This window comes from Pan troglodytes, chromosome X, assembly GCF_028858775.2.
Source record: "Pan troglodytes isolate AG18354 chromosome X, NHGRI_mPanTro3-v2.0_pri, whole genome shotgun sequence".
Classification (NCBI taxonomy): domain Eukaryota; kingdom Metazoa; phylum Chordata; class Mammalia; order Primates; family Hominidae; genus Pan; species Pan troglodytes.
The window spans coordinates 16,095,542-16,115,818 of NC_072421.2; the positions used below are offsets into that span (position 1 = coordinate 16,095,542).

Below are 20,277 nucleotides of genomic sequence, written 5' to 3' on the forward strand. Positions count from 1 at the left end.
AGGATCATTATTATTTCATTGTCTTTAGTTTTTTAACTTTTTATGGTCCTTTTTAAAACTTTGCCTATGGAGTGATCAGAAGGGACATAAGTTTTTAGAATATCTACTAGGGTGTTGGGCATTAGGCTACCATTTTCTCTTGACTACTTATAACCCTTCGAAGTGGTTATTGTTTCACTGCCTTTACAGATGGGGAAGCTGAGGTTTAGCTGGGTTAAGTAACATGACAGATTCCATAGAGACAGAGCAGGGATTCGAACCCAGCTCGGTGCTTTCACTTGCACTAACCGGCATCATGAAAGCAGTGTTACATGTTTAATTCAGCATGAGATGCTAGCTCATGGATTTATTACTTTTTGCTTTTCTCCTAAGGAAGGTGCCCAGAGAGAGTGCCCTAAGCAGAGGAGAGGGAGCAGAAAGAAAGAGGTTACTGAAAAGAAGAAAAGACTTAGAAAAGCTCTATGGGGCACTGAAGATTAATCTCACACCTAAAGCAAAACTTAGCTCCAAAAAGACTAGCATTAAGATTCTTGCCTTCTTTGTGAGAAAATGATCTTCCCAAAGTGTCTGGTTTTTATACACTCATTTTGGACCAATTAAGGTATGATGCTCCAAGATGCTGAGAATTTGACTGTCAATGTTAAAAGATTTCTGTCCATATCATGCCAAGATCAACTTTAACTTTCCCTCTCCTGCATAACATCATGTGAAATAAGGATCTGTCAGGTTCTGTGAAGCCAGTATTTGTCTTTGGCCAGCATCCTAAGACTTTTTGAACCACTTTACTTGATTCTCAGTCAAACTTTTTGTTCTTGTTTAAACCTACCATCACATTTTGTTCAGTTATTTAGCACGAAGATAAGCGGGCCTGGCATTTGGACAAATATTTGAAGATCAAGTTTGTCACAGGGCCCTCCAGTTTCCCTTCCAGATCCCACCCCACTTGGAGCGTCTTCCCTTTCTTTCCCACCCTTCCTGCTCTACTGCCCTCCCACCACATGTATTATTTTAACATCTTGACACCTACCAAAATCTTTAGCTATATGGCATGTAAAGTAAGAGAGGATAACTAAACCAAGTCAAAGGGTAAGGAATTGCTATCCTTATCTCTGAATTTTAAAAGATAAATCTTTAAAGACACCACCCTGAGCCAGTCAGGGAATACACTTCCTGGTTGAGGGAACTATCCAATGGCCACTTAACTAGATAACCCTGTCTCCCTTGGTATCCTGTTTCCTGCTCCCCTTCTGTACCACTGAGAATTTATTCCAACTTTTGAGGTTGTATGTTCTTACCTATTTTCAGAATGTGGTTTCAAATTTTGCTATTTAACACTGCCTTTCAGCAGGAGATTCCTATTGAAAGATTATAGGTAACATCTTTCTGATATTTCCAATAAAATGTCTCTTGCACTGGTCTGTTAAGACTCAGATTTATGGGTAGTTTCACCAAACTATGTCCCTTAGCAAAGCTGTAGTATGTTTGGCTGAACACACAGATATCTCCTACTCTGTTTACTGCCATCATGGAGTGGATGGTGTACAGGTATGACACCTGAAGCTGGCTCCCAGGGCCATGCCTCTTAGGTCACTGGTTAACAGTACTGGCTAAGTCACTTAGGCTGCTGGGGCTCAGTGTTACATCTGTAAAATGACTTCTAGGTTTCCTATAAGATTTGACATCCTATGACTGCCTTCCTGTATTTAGGTTAGAGCAGTCTCTGGTTTAGGAGGGTCACACAGCAGGCATGTCCTTCTCTAGCATTAGTAGCGTGATCACAAATATGGGATGTGGAGTTAGACTGCCGGGATTCAAATCTAGCTCCACCCACTAGCAGTGTGACCTGGGCAATTTATTTATCTATTGCAGCTCCATAAGCTATAAGCAGGGAATGATGTTACAACTTACTCTATAGGGTGAATGTGTCACAACCTATCCCATGGGCTGGGAGTATCACAAAATATCCCATAGGGTGGGGGTGTTCTGGCCTACCCCATAAGGTGGAGGTGTCATGACCTACCCCATAGAGCAGTTGTGACCAGTAAACTCTAAACAGCCTGGCACATAGTGAGCCCTCCTTAAGCATTGGCTAGGATCATTATCATAAAATCACTCTCATCCTTCAAAGTCTAATTTCAATGTGCTCCCTTCTAAAATACCTTACTTGGCTACCTTAAGAAAAAAACAACTTTTCCTTCCTTGGACCTTTCATAGCAAAGCGAATAGCCTCTACTCTAGCACCTACATTTTTTTCCCCATCTTTTCTTTTTTAAAACATAGTTGGTACCCACAATGTGCCAAATACTTTCACCATAAGGTTTCTCATTTAAGTCCCGTAAAGTAAGAGAGTTGTTACCTATCTCATTTTACAGATCAGAAAACTGAAGGTTAGTGCAGGGAAGGGGCTTGGCCAGGGTGACACAGTTTACAAATGACAGTTCTGTAACCTCCTCCATGCGTTCCGAGTCTGCCACCCCACAGCAATCTTTCATATTAATTAGTTATGCAGCCCATCTCTCAAACTTGTTCATCGTCACTCAGGGCCACGGACAGCTGATCTTTATTTCTGGAACCAGTCACTCAATGTTGGACACACTGTAGGCTCAAAATCAAGCATGCCAAATAGAACTGCCGACTTGAACTTCTTACTCTCATGACATCATTTCCTTATAAATCCTAAAAAACGATAGTGATTACAAGTCATGTTAATTCAACACACAGCTTTTATGTATGTAAGAGGTTAACGAATGGCTGCTGGCTTCCTTATAAGAAATACTATATTGATTTCTGCCAGGTTTTTGTGTCTCCTCTGTGCCTTAATCACTTTCTAGTTTCATCTGTTTATGGAAATAGGCAGCCTGGGCTATTTGGTAAGCAAATTGATAGGTCTATTCTATGTGGGTGGTAATATGAGAGTCCACCCAGATCCCACTAGCTCTTCTATGGAAATAGATTTCTTGTTAAGACTGACTGGGTTTAGGATCTCATTTTACTATAAAAGGTTTTTTGTTTCACCTTCCCAACTGAATTTTCCCTAAATAAGCATAAGAAGAGCAGGGTTTGCTAGTTGTTGGACAGGCATTTGACTTAACAGTAAGCCCTGTTTATTTATTGTCAAAATACGAGGGGAGAAGATATTGCATTTCTAAAAATTAATCATCAGCAACTATCCAACTATCTTTCTATATCAAGAGAGACCACAGAAATGTTTTCAAATTAGAATTTAGGCCATGTAGAGGAGAAAGGAGAAGTATAAGGAAGGGACAGAAGTAAATAGAAGGAGAAAGGCAAGTCCAAGCCTGAGCAGAAACCAAATGGTTTATCTTAGAAGAAACTGATCTGGAAATGAAAAAAGCTTGAGTCATCAAGGTGGGGTCCTTCAAGACTGTTAGGAAGGCTCAGTAGCCCAGCTTAGGGAGTGGAGCTTTGAAGGACTGTTCCTCTTGGATGGGTACCTCAAAAACGTGTGGCTTCAGGTGTTTGTTACACGAGAACAACATATTACAGACTCAAGTGCACAGTATGTGAACCCATCTTTGAGAAAATAAGCATATGTACATAAATATTTGAAAAGAAAAACATCTAGAGATGAGCTGTGTTTTTCTTTTCCCTGTCTGTATCTCTTGGCTTTATAGAATAAACATATATTGCATATGAATCTTAAAATGAAAGCAAAAAATGTATAAAGGGCAGGATTTTGAAATGAACAATTATGTTGAAATTTCACAAGTTATATTTCATCAGATGCAACAACGCTTGTAAACCCTTGGAGGTTTACTGGAGAAGGTGCTTGAGGGCTCAATACCTTCCTTTTTACTCAATGTTCTTCCTTTCAATACACAGAGGCAACTTTGTGAATTTGTCAGTGGTCTCTGTGACTCATCTTATTAATTTTTTATATAAAATTCCAAAAATTCTCACCTTTAGTGTGATGCACATAAAAGTTTTATTTTTCTTTTCTTTTTCTTTCTTTATTATTATTAATTTTTTTTGGAAGACAGGGTCTCACTCTATCGCCCAGGCTGGAGTGCAGTGGCGTGATCCTCCTGCCTCAGCCTCCCTAGTAGCTGGGACTACAGGTGCATGCCACCATGTCTGCTAATTTGTCAAAAACATTTTCTAGAGACAGGATCTCACTATGTTTCCCAGGCTGGTCTCAAACTTCTGACCTCAAGCGATTCTCCCTCTTCAGCCTCCTAATGTGCAATATGCTGGGATTACAGGCATGAGACACTGTGCCCTGCCTAGGTGTGAAAGTTCTATAGACAGAAAAATATGTATACCAGCACATAGTACTGGGAAAGACTGAATAGCACCTTGGACATTGGGATTTTTACATTTTTAATACAGTGTTGTTAATGTCACAAATCGATTCAGCATCTAAAAAAATTAAAAAGTAAATTTTCTATTCAACTAATCGGATCTATTTAATTAGCACTCTGCTTTGAGGAATGATGTTTCAGCTGTGGATATAAAAAATTGACAAGAGTTTTCACAGTTTTCTCCTTCTGCTTCATTAGTAAAATACAGAAATATAAAAGGCAAAAGTACCCTACAACTATGTCCAGTGTGATATTGCCTCCCCAAAGGAGGCTTTCACTCAAAAAAAGTAGACCCTCATTGTTTCCATAAGTCTCCGAGCAAATTCTCTTCCGGCCACAGACTTTGGATGTAGAAAATAAGCTTATCTGGGCAGGTGGATATGTAGAGTTTGCAATGGAAGCAAAGATAAAAGGAAGGCATGCTACTCTTACCTCCATAGGCTCTACTCTACCCTGATCTCTGCCCTGTCTTTGATCACTGGGCAAAGAAACCAGTGACCATGGCAAATAGCACCCATTGTACTCAGAAGAAACCCATTATACTTTTGTGAAAGAATTATCCTTTTTAAATAGCTAAAACAATATCCCAGGGAAAAAGTAACTAAGACTTTATTATATTGAATGGATAAGATTTCCACTACTTCTGTCTAAAAATCAAATAATGCCCTTGGAGGACATTTTAGGAATTAATAAATAATCTTTTGTTCTACGTAGTAAATAATAAAAGCTGGTTTTCTTAATTCCACTTTGAGAGTTGTGTGGTCTATGTTAGGAGGAAAGCTGGCTGGAGCCAACCATGGTTAATTCAATGCCAGGCTGTATTTCTTAGTCTCCCTTTCATTTCACTCTTCTGCCATAGTGGGTCCATCATACTCCCAGGCCAGTGAGAAGTGCCCTCTAGTGATTGGATGGGTTCGCTTGGCGCCCGCCTCCATGCAGACAGAGCAATGCCTGTGTGGGTGCTTCCTGATCAAGACTGATGAGTGGGATGCAAATATCTTCTTTTTAATGCATGACCCTGGCATAGCCAGAGGGAATATGAGTGATGGTGCCTCAAAGCAGTAACTTTTTGCTTAGAGCTTGAGAGTCAAAGTTAAGGACCCACACGTATACTTCGGCTCTAGCGAGTCTAAGGTGAGTAAAGCCTTCAGATTATCAATAAAGAAAGATTTTAACTATTGGGCATGTGAATTCAAATAACGATGCAATTTCACAAAGCAAAGAAGAACATAAGAAAGTTTGTTTCTCTGGCCTACTGCTCAACATTGCTACTTTTCATGATCAGACCTGATATTAGACTGAGGGTTGAAGTAACTGTCTTAGTAGAATTAGAAAATTAATGCATTTATTTTTCAGAAATACCTTAAGTTTTAATGTTTTACATGATTTTGGGATAAAAAGGAAGAGTCTTTTTACTTTGTAAATGTACTCATTTTTTCAGTTCTTTTAAATCTCTTTTGATAGCATCTGTTAGTGCACCCTCATACATTTTCCTCATTTTATCTTATCTTAGGCATTTACTTTGATTTTAAATTCTCATAGATATTGAAAATTATACCTGTGTAATTTATGTTAAAGATCTGGCCATGATCAGGGGCTGCAGGTGTTATTTACAATAATGTCAGTGTCTCATAGTGGTTTGGGTAATTTGGTCAAATTACAGGCCGTTACTTCATAAATTGTGAGCTGTCTGGAGTTAAATTTTCTGAAGTTTTATTATATCCAATTCAATTCAACCAACACATATAGAATGTTTAAAAAGTAAGGAGCATTTTGATAAGGTGGTCTGGAGAATGGGGCAAAGATGATGAATTTAATATCCACAGTGGGAGGAGTCAAAAGTATAAAGTGCTTTTTAAAAATCAACATATTTATAAAACCCAAAGCAAAGGCAGCAGAAAAACTGTAGCTATTGTGTAATTTATTCTATAATCCTACATCAGTCTCATTTATTAAAATCAGCATTTATATTATCCCTTAATAGGAAATCGTTGAGGAAAAGATATGAAGGTTAAAGAGAACTTACCTAGATGCTGCAAATACTCATTTTAATTATTTATTTTGTTTAGGATGATAATATGGATACAAAATCTATTCTAGAAGAACTTCTTCTCAAAAGATCACAGCAAAAGAAGAAAATGTCACCAAATAATTACAAAGAACGGCTTTTTGTTTTGACCAAAACAAACCTTTCCTACTATGAATATGACAAAATGGTGAGACATCATGTGTTCCATTATTTTTATACTATTTATTATTTTTCCTAAGTCTCCACAAAGTACTTGATCATAATGAAAGAATATCAGGTTTCTTAACTTACACAGTGAAGATCCTCTTCTATCCACTTATCACATGACCTTTTCTTAATGAAAGTATAATGAATTCAAGATAAAGGATTTTAAAACATTAGTTAACTTTACTAAGGCAAATTATAACTTTAGAACAGTGGTTCTCAACTGAGGGCATTTTTGCTCCCCAGGTGACATTGGGAAAAGACTGGAGATAGTTTGGGTTGTTCCAACTGGGGGATAGGAACAGTAAGTGTTAAAGGCATCTAGTGAGTAGAGGCCAAGAATGCAGCTAACCATCCCGCAGTGCACAGGACAGTCCTCACAACAAAGAATTACCCAGCCTTAAATGGCAATAGTGCCTTAAAACAATGCTAGAAATAAGACTATTCCTGTACAGTTGAGAATTCTACTATAGTAAAAACACTGAAATACTGTCATAAGACTGAGCCAAAATGAAGATGCTTTGCAGAAGTTAAATCTTGATTTTCCTGAGTATATTAACCACATGGTAGGTGATTTGAAACACATTTCAAGATAATCAAACAAGATTATTAACCACTGGAATATATGTGTTTGTGTCCAGACTCAAGGAATAGATTATGTTGTCATTGGATTTTGACTATTACAGGGTAATAGGAAGTGACTCTCCATTGCCCACCCCCCACCCCAATCTCCCTCTCAGGCATAACTTGAGCTTTATGCCTTTCCTTGTGCACCATGATGTATTGCAGGAAGTATCTTACATTTTGTTTTTTAATTCAGAAAAGGGGCAGCAGAAAAGGATCCATTGAAATTAAGAAAATCAGATGTGTGGAGAAAGTAAATCTCGAGGAGCAGACGCCTGTAGAGAGACAGTACCCATTTCAGGTAAAGGGAAGAACGACATTGCATTGGGTGGATAGTTCTTCCTTCAATTTTTCTATTGTGAACTCAGTATATCTAGGAAAAATAATGATATTTCAAAATAATCTAAACAAGGCTTGGAATATTCCCACATGGGAGTTGGGCATTTTGCTAAAATTCTGTCCACCAATCTGCCTTCCCTGGAGGGAAGGGAAGGGAAGCAAGACAGGAGCGTAAGTCACAGTGACCTGACCTGCCTCAGGTCTGATCATCTCTTTTAACAAACATTGCTGAGTATCTCCGATGTGGTACACAGTAGTAGGCATACTATGGGGAACAAAACACTGCCCCTACCCCAAGGCATTTACAGGGAAGTGGCAAAATAGACTAATACACAGACCATTACAAAGCAGTGAGGGTGAGAGTTAAGGTGGAGGTCAGCAGAATGCATCCATGGAGTCCCAGGATGTGGAAGCTTCATTCCTCACTCCAAGAGGCTAGAGAGATATTCTATTGGAGGTGACACTCAAGTTGAGAAGGACAAGTAAAATTTAACCCAGCAAATATGAGAAGGACAGTGGGACAAAGGAAGCAGCAGGTGTCAAGGCACTGATGAGTGAAACAGTATGACACATTTAGAGAGCACTAAGTAGTCCCTATGAATAAAGAAGCCCATGTGACAGTGAAAGAGATAGCCTGGAGAGGTGACCATGCTAAGGAGTTTTCATTTTACCCTGAAGTATTTTAAACAATGGTATGGTATGTAGTGTATGCTGGTAGTACCTTTTGGAAGTGGCCTAATCTAAGTCATGCCCTACTTTTCTTATAGCATAAAAACTTACATTTCTGATCCAAAGGTAGATGGATTGTCTTTCAGATGGCCTGACTACCCACTGCTAGTATTAGGAACCTGTGGCCAAAAATGAAATACAATAATCCAGTTGATTAACAACCCATACTTCCCATTTGGAAAAAATATTACCAGGCCAGGCACAGTGGTTCATGACTGTAATCCCAGCACTTTGGGAGGCCAAGGAGGGAGGATCACTTAAGGCTGGGAGTTCAAGACTAGCCTGGGCAACGTAGTGAGACCTCATCTCTACATAAACATTGTTTTCATTAAAAAAATTACCCAATTGGGGGAAACCAGGGGAGGGCATGCTCATGGAAGATGCTGCAAACTCACCTCATAGAGGCATAGTGCTCAAAAGATCACAGGCTTTGGAGCCCCCACAGAGTTCCTAGTTCCACCACTTATACTTGTGCAACTGTAAACACGTACTCAACTTCTATTTCTCACAGAGTTGAAATAAGATTAAAATACTGAAGTAGCTAGGAAAGAGCCCAGCAACTAGTAAGTGTTTAACAAATGCTGTGTATATTTACCAACAAGAGTTGAATAAACTAGAGAAGGATCTGGAGAAGATATTGTAATCTTCAAACGTTTAAACATTTGTCTTAAGAAACAGAAAACTATATATTCTGCAGATTCCTGGGGTGCCACATGATGAAACAGATGAAAGTAACAGGGAAACATATTTTTACTCAATGTAAGTATGAACTGTATAATGATCAGAATATATGGATATTGGCAGAGATGACATAGCAGAGTAAAGAACATTCCATCCCTGAAGGTATTTTTAAAGATAGAGCAGTTAAACATTTTCCAGTGGGCTGTAAGGAAATCATGCACTGGGTAGGCAAATGGACCAGAACAATACTAAGACACGTGTAATGTCTAACAAATTAATGTCCATAGTCCAGGGTGTCCCTGATGAGAACTCAGTGTTCACCACTACTATGAGGTACATCATCGCTGTAATTTTCCAAAGTATAGGAGTGTCTGGGATAAAACAAATTGATAACTGGAGGATTTTTTAAGAAAATTTTTTTCATCTAATTCCAGAGCTGATGTATACTGTATAAGCAAACTCAAGGTTTCTTTTGGATGACAAAAAATTTGCAGGTGCACCAAAGTGAAGTATGGTGCAATTATATATAAACACACCAAATATTTTCCTTTCCAGATTGTCTATAAAGATGGGCTTCTCTATGTCTATGCATCAAATGAAGAGAGCCGAAGTCAGTGGTTGAAAGCATTACAAAAAGGTAATTCAAAAAAAGAAATGTTGAAAGAGAAAGGTCAAAAAAAGTCATAACAGAGAGTCGTTTTTTGAGGCTTGGTGGAGGAAAGACATGGCAGTAAAAAGACTCAATGCCAAGAGACAATCTACTGATTTTCCTACCAACCTCAGGGAATGTGTCAGACTCATCCTCATTTTTGCTTTCTCATTGTTACATACAGGAAGCCTGTGGATTGGATTCCCTGGCCCGCACAGAGCCAGTATTGTGCCTTCCCAGCAGCTTAGGGGAAGCCAGGCCACCTGCTCTCCACTCAGTTTGCTTGCCTTTACCATGGGGAAAGTCTAGGTCATCATGGGGCTATGTCAAGTCCTGTAGCTACCACACTTTTGATGTTTATAGAAAGTTACATCTAATACTTATACTGAGCATTTACCATTTGCCAGCTACTTTATCAAATGCTTATAAAACATTTTTTTAGGTAACCCTCTTGACAACTCTATTGAAAGGGGTAATATTATTCTCCATTTTTCAGACAAGTAAAGTTTTTAAAACATGGCCACTGTCATAGATACAGTAACGAGGGACTCAGAACTCAATTACCTAAACCTGATTTTTTAACCAATACATTGTAAATGCTAGGCGAAACTGAAGATTTAATGAAGCTTTTATTCAGTGATGTTTAGGCCGCCCTGGTAACAACTTTTAGTAGAAGGGAGAGAATCATTGTTAATGATTTGGCACTATAGTATTTCCCTCTGATATTTTCAAGATGGGTAATGGTGTGAAGACAATATTTAACTCAAATGAATGGCTCCATTTGTGAAATTTCAGGTATTATGCTCCTAGATGGAGGAAGATTTTATTTTATTTTATTTTACTTAAGTTTTAGGTTATGGTTCTTTCTTGGTACACCCCAAATTACACACAGTTACTCCACTTTGATGCAAATACACCCTTCTCACACATAGGGCTTAATTTTTCCTTTGCATAAAAAGGTTTAGCAACCCATTCTGCGGGTAGCAAGTGGTCCATTGGGGGACAGAAGCTTCCCTCTACCCACCACCAGCTAGCTCATTGAAATGAGAAAGGCAACCCCTCTAGAGTTAGACACACCTGCAGCAAAGTCCTGCTTTGCTGTGTCACCTAATAAAATCATCTACCATCTCTGGGTTTAAGTTAATCCTGACCTGTCAAATAGGAGATCACATTTCTTTTCTCCTAGAGCAGTCACGAGCCACAGATGAGACACTCATAAATATATTAAAATATCTTATGCACAAACATGAGTCACTGTGGTTACTGTAGGGCTTCTAGGAGGAGCTCTAAGATTCGGCTTCCCATTTAGTCTCCTTTGGTGGAATTTCCTGAGCGGTAGGTGCTATGTCCTATGTACAGCTCTTGGTCATGCCCTGCTAGATCTCATGTGTCTGAGCAGCTCATGTGAAGACATATGAAATGTAAAGGAAGAGCAGAGGAAGAAGCAAAAACACATCTCCTAGCCCCTCATAAAACTGCAGAGTCCCCATCACTACAGCTGCCATATGCACAATAAGTGGTTTGTCTCTATGCACAGTAAGTGGTTTGTATCAGTTAGTGATGTTTTGGGCTGCAGGTAAAAAGACATCAAACAGTTGCTGAAACAAATCCACTTTTGTTCTTCTCTCACAGTAACAAATGCAAAGATAGGCAGTCAGTCAAGGGCTAGTGCAGCAACTCAGTGAAGTCAGTAGGGATGCAGGCTCCTCCTAGCTTTCTGCTCTGTTATCCTTAGAAGCTGCAGGAGAGATTCCAAGCCTTCCCAGAAGCCTCCCTGCAAACTTGTGCTTATGTCACATCATCCAGAACTATATCTGATGGCCATTGATGTGTACAAAGGAGGCAAGAAGACAGTATCTTTTTTTTCCAGTCTCTGTGCTGGAAGATAGTGAGAAAGAAGGTGCGTGGGATTTGCTGTCAAGTTGGCCAACCAACCTGCTGCAGGAAAACAAAGAGGTTCTCCTGCTCAAATATTCTCCCCTACAAAGTTTCATTGTGCTATAATGGCTCCTCCTGCCTTTTGTGTCTATTATTTGGCTCAAGCATTATAAACTGAGGTAGACATTTAAGACAGAATTTTCCAGATATTAACCTACACTTGGAAGGTTTGGGCTGATTCAGTGGTAGCATAGGAGTGTGTGTCAATTATCATGGTTCTGAATTCAGCTAACCAGATGTGGAAAAAATGTGCTCTTCCTTCCAAAAATTAAAACAGAAGGGGGTTTTGCAGAGGAGTTGGCACCTGTACATCGTAATGTAGTAGAAAAAGCCTGAGGCTGAGTCTCAGGTCTGCTATTTATTAAGCTTGTGAACTTGAGCAATTGTACTACCTCTCTGCACTTCAGTTTACCTAACTCTGTGAGAGATGTAATAACAATAGCTACCCCTCAGGTTCTTGAATCGATTAAATTAGAGGACATATGTAAAGGAAAATACATAAATGTAAAGTCCTATGGATATATGAATATATGAGTTCCTCTTATTGTCGTTATTAGGTGGTGAGACTGTTGCAATGTAGACTTTTGGATTTGGTTGGAAAAAGAATTAGTTACCCAGGAAACCAAATCCATGTAGTAAGGAAATAATAGGAATCCCAACACGTGGAGGCCAGAAGCTTAGAGAGCAGGAAGGCAAGTAATGTGCCCAAGAGATTGCAATGGCCATTTGGAACCAAAATCAGAAACTTACGTTTTATAATTTTAACTCTTTTTGCCTTTTGTGATTTCTGTCATAATTTCCCTTTAATTCTCATTAGTAAAGTTTTTTAATGCCAGCATTTTCAGCTAAACTGAGCTAAGTTAAATTAAGGGAATGATATCACTAAAGCCTACTGTTTATTGAACACCTACTTACTCTGGGCCAAACACTGCTGGGTGCTTTACATACATTATCTAACAGCCTCCCAATGACCCAGCAAAGTAATTATTATCTCCATACGCTTCCTTGAGTCAGGACTGTAAGGATAAGCATAACTCTCCTGGGATCAACATAAGGAAATCTCAAGATGAACATAAGGTCAAGAGAGAAAGAGTTAAAGGCACATATAGAACCAGCCCTTCTCACCTAGATACTCTTCTTAAAATATACTAAGATCTTGTAGGTTTCTCTGTTGTATTTCAAAAGAGGCTAATTTGTTATAGATTACAGTTTCATTTATTTGAATTATACATTGCCCTATTCCCGTGGCTTTTTAAAATATGCACATATTCCTAGGAAAGTAGCCCCATAAACCATTCATTCCTTAGTATAAACATGTCAAAGTCACAGAAGTCAAGGAAGGGATGAGAAGCAGTTCTAAATTAAGGGAAACTAAGTGCCATGTTTGATTTTGAATTGGATCCTTGATCAGAAAAAAAGTGAGTGATTATAAAGGCCATTATTGGAATAATTAGAAAAATTTTAAAGATGAAATATATTTTAAATAATAAATGCAGCCATAAAAAAGAATGAGTTCATGTCCTTTGCAGGGACATGGATGAAGCTGGAAGCCATCATTCTCAGCAAACTAACACAGGAACAGAAAACCAATCACCGCATGTTCTCACTGATAAGTGACAGTTGAACAATGAGAACACATGGACACAGGGAGGGGAACATCACACACCAGGGCCTGTTGGGGGATGAGGGGCAAGGGGTGGGAGAGCATTAGGACAGATACCTAATGCATGGGGGGCTTAAAACCTAGATGATGGGTTGATGGGTGCAGCAAACCACCATGGCACATGTATCCCTATGTAACAAACCTGCACGTTCTGCACATGTATCCCAGAACTTAAAGTAAAATAAAAATTAAAAAATTTAAAAAATTAATAATAATAATAATATTGTATCAGTGTTAAATTTCTTGAGTTTGATAATCGTATTACAGTTATATAAGGGAACATCCTTGTTAATATAAGTTATGTGCTGAAGCATTTATGGATGACATTATTTAGGTCATACCATCTACTACTTCCTCATAAATTATTAAGCACAATATAATAATGATTTTAAAATTTAAAGAATAATACATATGTACAGAGAGAAAGAGATACAGCAGATGTGGAAATCAGTTAATAATTGGTGAATCTAGGTAAAAGGCATATGGATGCTCATTGTATTAATCTTATTCTTGCAACTTTTCTGTACATTTGAAAATTTTCACAATAAAAAGTAGATGGAAGTGTATGTTTATCCAGGCCTTTTTCTTTAGAACCTTTTGCTAAAATTTAGCCCCACCCTTCCCCTTCTGCCACAAGAAAACACCATGTGTTGTAACCCACTCACTTTCTTTACAGATATATCTCTAAAATCCTAACATCAAGCTGATCTGTATATGCATTTTACTAGTTATTTTTTCTTCAAAAATGATATGTAATTGTGTTGTTCTCAACATACTCATGGTTAGACTTTTCTTTTTTCTTTTTGGCTTATTAACTGTTGAGTGAAAGACCTATATCCTTCCGGAACCATTTGCTCTTACCTTGGTTGCTGGCCAAATGGGGTTGTTATTGTTCTGTGATAACAGCACTTACTGAATGTTTCTCCTCTTGGATCAACGTTTGCTAACGTCTTGTTTTCTTCCTGTCTGCTCCTCAGAGATAAGGGGTAACCCCCACCTGCTGGTCAAGTACCATAGTGGGTTCTTCGTGGACGGGAAGTTCCTGTGTTGCCAGCAGAGTTGTAAAGCAGCCCCAGGATGTACCCTCTGGGAAGCATGTAATGTGTGATTCCTCTGTTGGACTGGACGTTGGGTGGATAGTGCTCCATTAGGCTAAACCTGCCAGAGGCCAGAAGAGCTTGCCAGAAAACAAGATGTGCCAGATTGGTTGGCATCATGAAAATTCAGCCTTGCAGATGCTATGTGACAAATGAAATCTCATTCTAGGGTCAATTGAGTCATGGCCATTAAGATAATAACAATATTAACATCTGCCATTCTTTCATTTCATGAGAAACATTTTAAAAATTTGAATCATTAATCAAGCAATGAGCGGTTATTTCCTCCCATAATTTTTCTTGGTTCAAGATAAACTCCAAAAAGGTAGAATATGTTAGATATGTCATCATAGTTTAAACAGCTAGGTTTCCAGTTTGGTAAGAAAACCAGCTCGCTCTTCGTATAAATAACGAAAATCACAAACTGAAAAAACAACATTATTTAAAAAAAAAAAGATATAATTTAAGTAACACTTTTCATCACCATATATACTAAAATGATGGTCAAATTTTAAAATATATATTTAAAGCAGTTTGCCATTCTCTATATGTGTGTTAATTTCTTAATGACATGAGAGAAGGGGCTGCTTTACGTGAAATCAGATTCTATCCAGAGTTGTACTCCCAGGGAAACAAGAGGGACTTATATGTATTTAAAGTTTATAATTATTTAACATAAAGTTGTTGATAAATACAAAATAGGATAACTTATTTTGGTAACAGTTTTACCAGCCTGGACAAAATATGCCTGGATTACAATGGCTTTAAAGAATTGAATGAGATCAGCTACAAAATAGAACTTCATGAACTAGAAAAGATACAGGCACATAAAATATTTTTTAAATTCACTTCATAACAGTATTGATACCCAACAATCATGTTAATGTTAATACTGGTCATTTTACCCCCAAAAAATCAATTAATAAATATTCATTGTGTTTTCCATCTTAATTAGACTATACAGTGAATATTTATTAATCTCAACTACATCACATTGCTCTATATACTCATGAATTATAGTTATTTAATGAACTATACAGATTGGTTGCACATGGGTCTTCGCTCCACTGTAAGGGACTGAGGAGTAATGTCTCCTTATGGTATTAATCATTTTCCCCAGTGGTTTTGTCTATGGTCTATTTGGTCTATTATCATTACCTAGCAGGTCAGATTCCAGCTTTGACAATGCCCTAACTTTCTGGAAGGAGCAGGAAAAAGGCCAGAGAGAGCACTGCCTTGGGATTGCCTTCCTAGGCTCTGTCTGGATGACACTCACCATGTGTTCTGGGTGCCACAGGTGCTGTGCCTCTGAGGAAAACTACAGAGTGTAGAGGTGTTGCAGCTCCTGAGCAGCTGTAATACTGTCTATCTGTCCAAGTATAATTTATTCCCTTGGCTTCTTCTGCTGAGCTACTGGGAAGTCCATGGGCATAACAACTAAAAGAGAAAAAGTTAGGTGTCTTTATTTCTTTTTGTCCAAGATGCCTTGATCCATCCTCTTTCCAGGATACATGGCCTACATAGGAGTTGGGCCTTATATAGGAAAGCTACAGAATCACTCCAGATGTTGTGTCTGGATTCACTTAATCTGGAGTATTGCTCACACAAGCTGGTTCATTCTTTTAATTCATAACATTGAGTGTTTCTCTTTGTTTTGTTTAAAGTTCCTTCTGATATTACTTTGTTTTAATGTTCAGATGCTAATCTGCATACTGCAGTCAATGAAGAGAAACACAGAGTTCCCACCTTCCCAGACAGAGTGGTAAGTCAACATTTTAAAAATGTTTTTCATGGTCAGGCTATATTAAATAAACCAAGAGTTGCCAGATTCAAGACTAGAAAATGTGGAATTCATTTAGACTTCTCAGCAAAGAGAGAAAAACCATGAGCTCTAGATAATAGCTATGGGTGGTATTGAATAGTGGATTCAAATATGGAACCATTGTAATATCTCATATTTTTGCATTTCATTGTTGTGTCTTTTCCTAGCCAGTAAGCCCATAAATAGTCACCAAAAAAAAAAAAAAGAAAAAATGGGTGCATGCGGGAGATGTCCTTAAGATGGCATCACACATAACAGGCAGCTGTTATTAGCTGTCATTCTTTCCTTACCATCAACATGGCCAAGACTGCTTTGTGGAAGTATCCTGGTGTTGAAATGAAACTCAATAGGACAAAAGCAGAAAACAACATAATTCTTTCCCTCCATTATCCCTTCAAAGCTATTCAATGGGCTTTCTTCCCTGCTTCCAAATAAAGTCTTTGCCAGATTCCATAGTTTTGCAGTCACTCTCAAATGATAAAAATGTCCCCATTACTTGTAATCATGAGAACAGCCTCTGAATTGTTCCATCCAGTGTTATTATCACATGACTGCAAACATCATTCTAAGTTAAACATCCGTCACCTGGCTTGGGCCTGCATCACCTGGCAGCATGCTTTTGGGGAGGGATTTTGGGGGGGCTGAGATTCATGGCCCTTTCAGAGTTAGTTCCAAGGAAGATGAGGTCTAATTAAAAAAAGACACACATAGCTGTTTCTATCATGATTTGGTGGTGGTGGTATCGGAGTGAGTTTTCCAGCACTGATTCTTTATCTCATGGGAGACTTTTAGGAATTTCCTACTGAAGGGCAGATCCATATGTAGTTTTATGACAGGGGAGAGATCTTGATCCTCAGCTCTTGGATTTTCAGCCCTCAATCTTTCAAGATGGCTGTCAGCCAACTTTTTCCCAAGAGTGGAGTTGGCCTATAAGAAAACAAACAAAACCTTGATTGCTCTGGTTAATTAAGCTGTATGTAGCTCTCTCTCGAAGTACAGGCTACTGCTGTCTTTTTGCTCTACTCTCTTGGGTTCATAGCCACAGCCTTCTGTTTTTAGGGTTCCCAGGCAGGTGTGAGCCTCCTCAAATGCCACGATACACAAAAAATGGCTTCCCATTGGTTCTCTGGAAGTTCACCTGAAAGCAAGGGGACATCTCCACCCATCTATTGGATCTATGGTGTCTTGGGTACTTATTTTCAGCTACACACATTCGCACACACTTCTCTCTTTCTAAGTAAAAGCCACATAATTTTCGTGAATCAACATGAAAGACAAAAATAATCCATTATTGTAGTAGACTGAATAATGTCCCCCAAATTTCATATCCATGCAGAACCTCAGAATGTGACCTTATTGGAACTAGGATCTTTGCAGACGTAATTAGTTAAAGATCAAGATGAAATCACGTGAAAGATGAGAGTGGGCCATAAATCCAATGACTAGTAAGATGAGAGGACACAGAGACATACACAGAGGAGAAGGCCATGTGAAGACCTAGGAAGAGATTGAAGTTATGTTACCACAGGCCAAGGAACACCTGTTTCTTAGTCCATTTGTGTTCTACTAAGGAATACCTGAGGCTGGGTAATTGATAAAGAAAAGAGGTTTATTTAGCTCACCGTTCCGCAGGCTGTACAAGTAGCATAGCACTGGCATCTGCATCTGATGAGGGCCTTAGGCTGCTTCCACTCATGGCAGAAGGGAAGGGGAGCTAGTGTGTGCAGAAATTGTATGGTGAGAGAGAAGAAACAAGAGAGAGGGAAGGGAGATAGCAGGCTCTTTTCAACAACCAGCTCTCATGGGAAATCATAGAGTGAGAACTCATTCACTACCATGAGAATGGCACTAGGCCATTAATGAGGGATTCGCCCCTATGATCCAAATACCTTCCATTAAGCTCTACCTCCAACACTGGAGATCACACGTCAACATAAAATTTGGAGGGGTCGAATATCCAAACCATAGCAACTTGGAACCACCAGAAGCTGGAAGAGGTAAGGAAAGATTTTATCCTAGAGGCTTCAGAATAAGTATGGCAATGCTGAAATGTTGATTTTGACTTCTAGCCTCTAGAACTGTGAAATAATAAATTTTTGTGGTTCTAATCCACCAAACTTGTAGCAATTTGTCATGGTAGCCCTAGGAAACAATTATAATGGTTAGGAGTTTTTACTTTGTTATTAGCAACATTGCTGTTTGGGTTTGAAAATATGTTTCAGTCCTGAAGCTTGAAAAGTATGGCCCTCTAAAACACCTAGGAGAAACGCCCAGATTAGGCAAATCTATAGAAACAAAGGGTGATCAGTGGTTGCCTGGGACCAGAGTAGGGATGAGAATTGACTGCAAATAGGTATGAAGGATCTTATTGGAGTGATGGAAAGACTGGGCTGTGGTGATGGTTATACAAGTTGATAAATTTACAAAAGTCACTGAATTCTGCACTTTAAAAAGGATGAATTACCAATAAAGTTTGTTTTTGACAACTCTAAGAGCAGAAGATAATTAAGAGCCAGAAACCATTGCATCTAGTCTCCAGCAGGGAACTTTTTGGCCAATATATTGAAAATTATCAGCTAGGCAAATCAGTGGCTAAGGGTTCATAAGCCTGTTTTGATTATAAGCTTCCCAAATGAACCAGGGATCAGAGGGTATCATGTAAAGTATGTTTCTCTTTGTTTTGTTTTTTACCAGAGTATTCAGTAGAGGGCTTATTTTCTGAATGGAGGAAATAAAAATCAGCTCTGTAGTTGTTCTGTTCAAAGAGATTTCCTTAAATGATTTCCATTTAAGGAACTTCCCAGTGCATTTTTCTTTGGACATAGCCCACTTCACAGCTCATAAATAACACTGTCCTGCATAATTAAAATTTCCAGAATGTCAAAGCCTTAACTCCAAGTAAATGAAATTTCTGAAAAACTAAAATATAGCATGAAAAAATATTAAATGCATCTCTTTCTGTCACACACGCACACACAGACACACACACACATATTGTGAATTTTTAACTGAAATATAACATTAACATAGAAGAGCACACAAATCCTAAGTGTTCAGCTTGATGAATTTTCACAAACTGAACAATTCTGTATAATCCACCCTCAGATAAAGAAACACAACATCACAGAACCCCAGGGACACCCTGATGTTCCCTTTCAGTCACTACTACCCTCCAAAAGTAGTTGCTAACCTGATTTATAACATCATAGATTGTTTGCCTGATTTTGACTTTTATATGACTGGAATTATAAAGTGTATAGTCATTTATTGTGTGTCTTCTTTTCTTCAATTTGTGAGATTCGCTTATTTTTTTAGTATGTGATTATATTTACCGTCATCATTGTATAGAATTCAGTTGTGTGAATATACAACTGTTTTGGTTTCTTATTACTGTTCTAACAAATTACTACACAAATTTAGTGGCTTAAAGCAACATACATTTATTCTCTTATAGTTTGGAAGATCATATGTCTAAAATGGGTCTGCACAGCTGTGTTTCCTCTGGAAGCTTTAGGGAAGATTCTGTTTCCTTGCATTTTCCAGTTCCTAAGGGGTACTTACATTTATTGGTTCCTGGTTCCTTCCCCTGTCTGCAGAACCAGAAGGCTGCAGCACCTCTGCTCTCTAACCTCTGCTTCCATCCTCACAGCTCTCTAATCTCTGACCACCTTATCTCCCTTTTATAAAGGCCATTTTGATTACATCAGGCCCACCCCCACAAAATCCAGAATAGTTGCCCCATCTCGAAATCCTTAATTACAATCTGCAAAGTCTCTTTTACCACGTAAGGTATTCACAGGTTCTGGGAATTAGGACATGAACATATTCGGGAGACCATTTTTCAGCCTTCAACAACCACAACATGTTTATTATTTTATCCTCTTGATGGGCATGTCGGCAGTTTCTAGTTTTTATCTAATTAAAATAATTCTGCTATGAACATTCTTTTACAGGTCTTTTGGTTTCCCTGTTGTGTATATATACGTAAAATTTATGAGTCGTAGGGTATGACCAGATGCACATCCAGATTTACTAGATTCTGCAAACAAATTTCCAATGTTGTTGTACCACTTCATACTCCAACCAGCAAAAGTATGAGTTCCAGTTGCTCCATATCCTTGCTCATACCTTTCTTCTTTCCTTGCCTCTTTCCTTCCTCCCTTCCTCCCTCCCTTCTCTC

General features: G+C 38.5%; 1 protein-coding gene across 2 annotated transcripts in view; it reads left to right on the forward strand.

The window, feature by feature from the left end:
- The window catches only part of BMX (BMX non-receptor tyrosine kinase), a 55,823-nt gene that overhangs the window by 1,217 nt on the left and 34,329 nt on the right, over positions 1–20,277 (forward strand). For both annotated transcript variants that reach the window (XM_016943454.3, XM_063804829.1), the window contains exons 2-6: positions 6,392–6,538; positions 7,376–7,480; positions 9,484–9,565; positions 14,156–14,275; positions 15,973–16,037. In XM_016943454.3, coding sequence (XP_016798943.1) covers positions 6,392–6,538; positions 7,376–7,480; positions 9,484–9,565; positions 14,156–14,275; positions 15,973–16,037 — 519 coding nt within the window. The remainder of the gene's footprint in view (positions 1–6,391; positions 6,539–7,375; positions 7,481–9,483; positions 9,566–14,155; positions 14,276–15,972; positions 16,038–20,277) is intronic.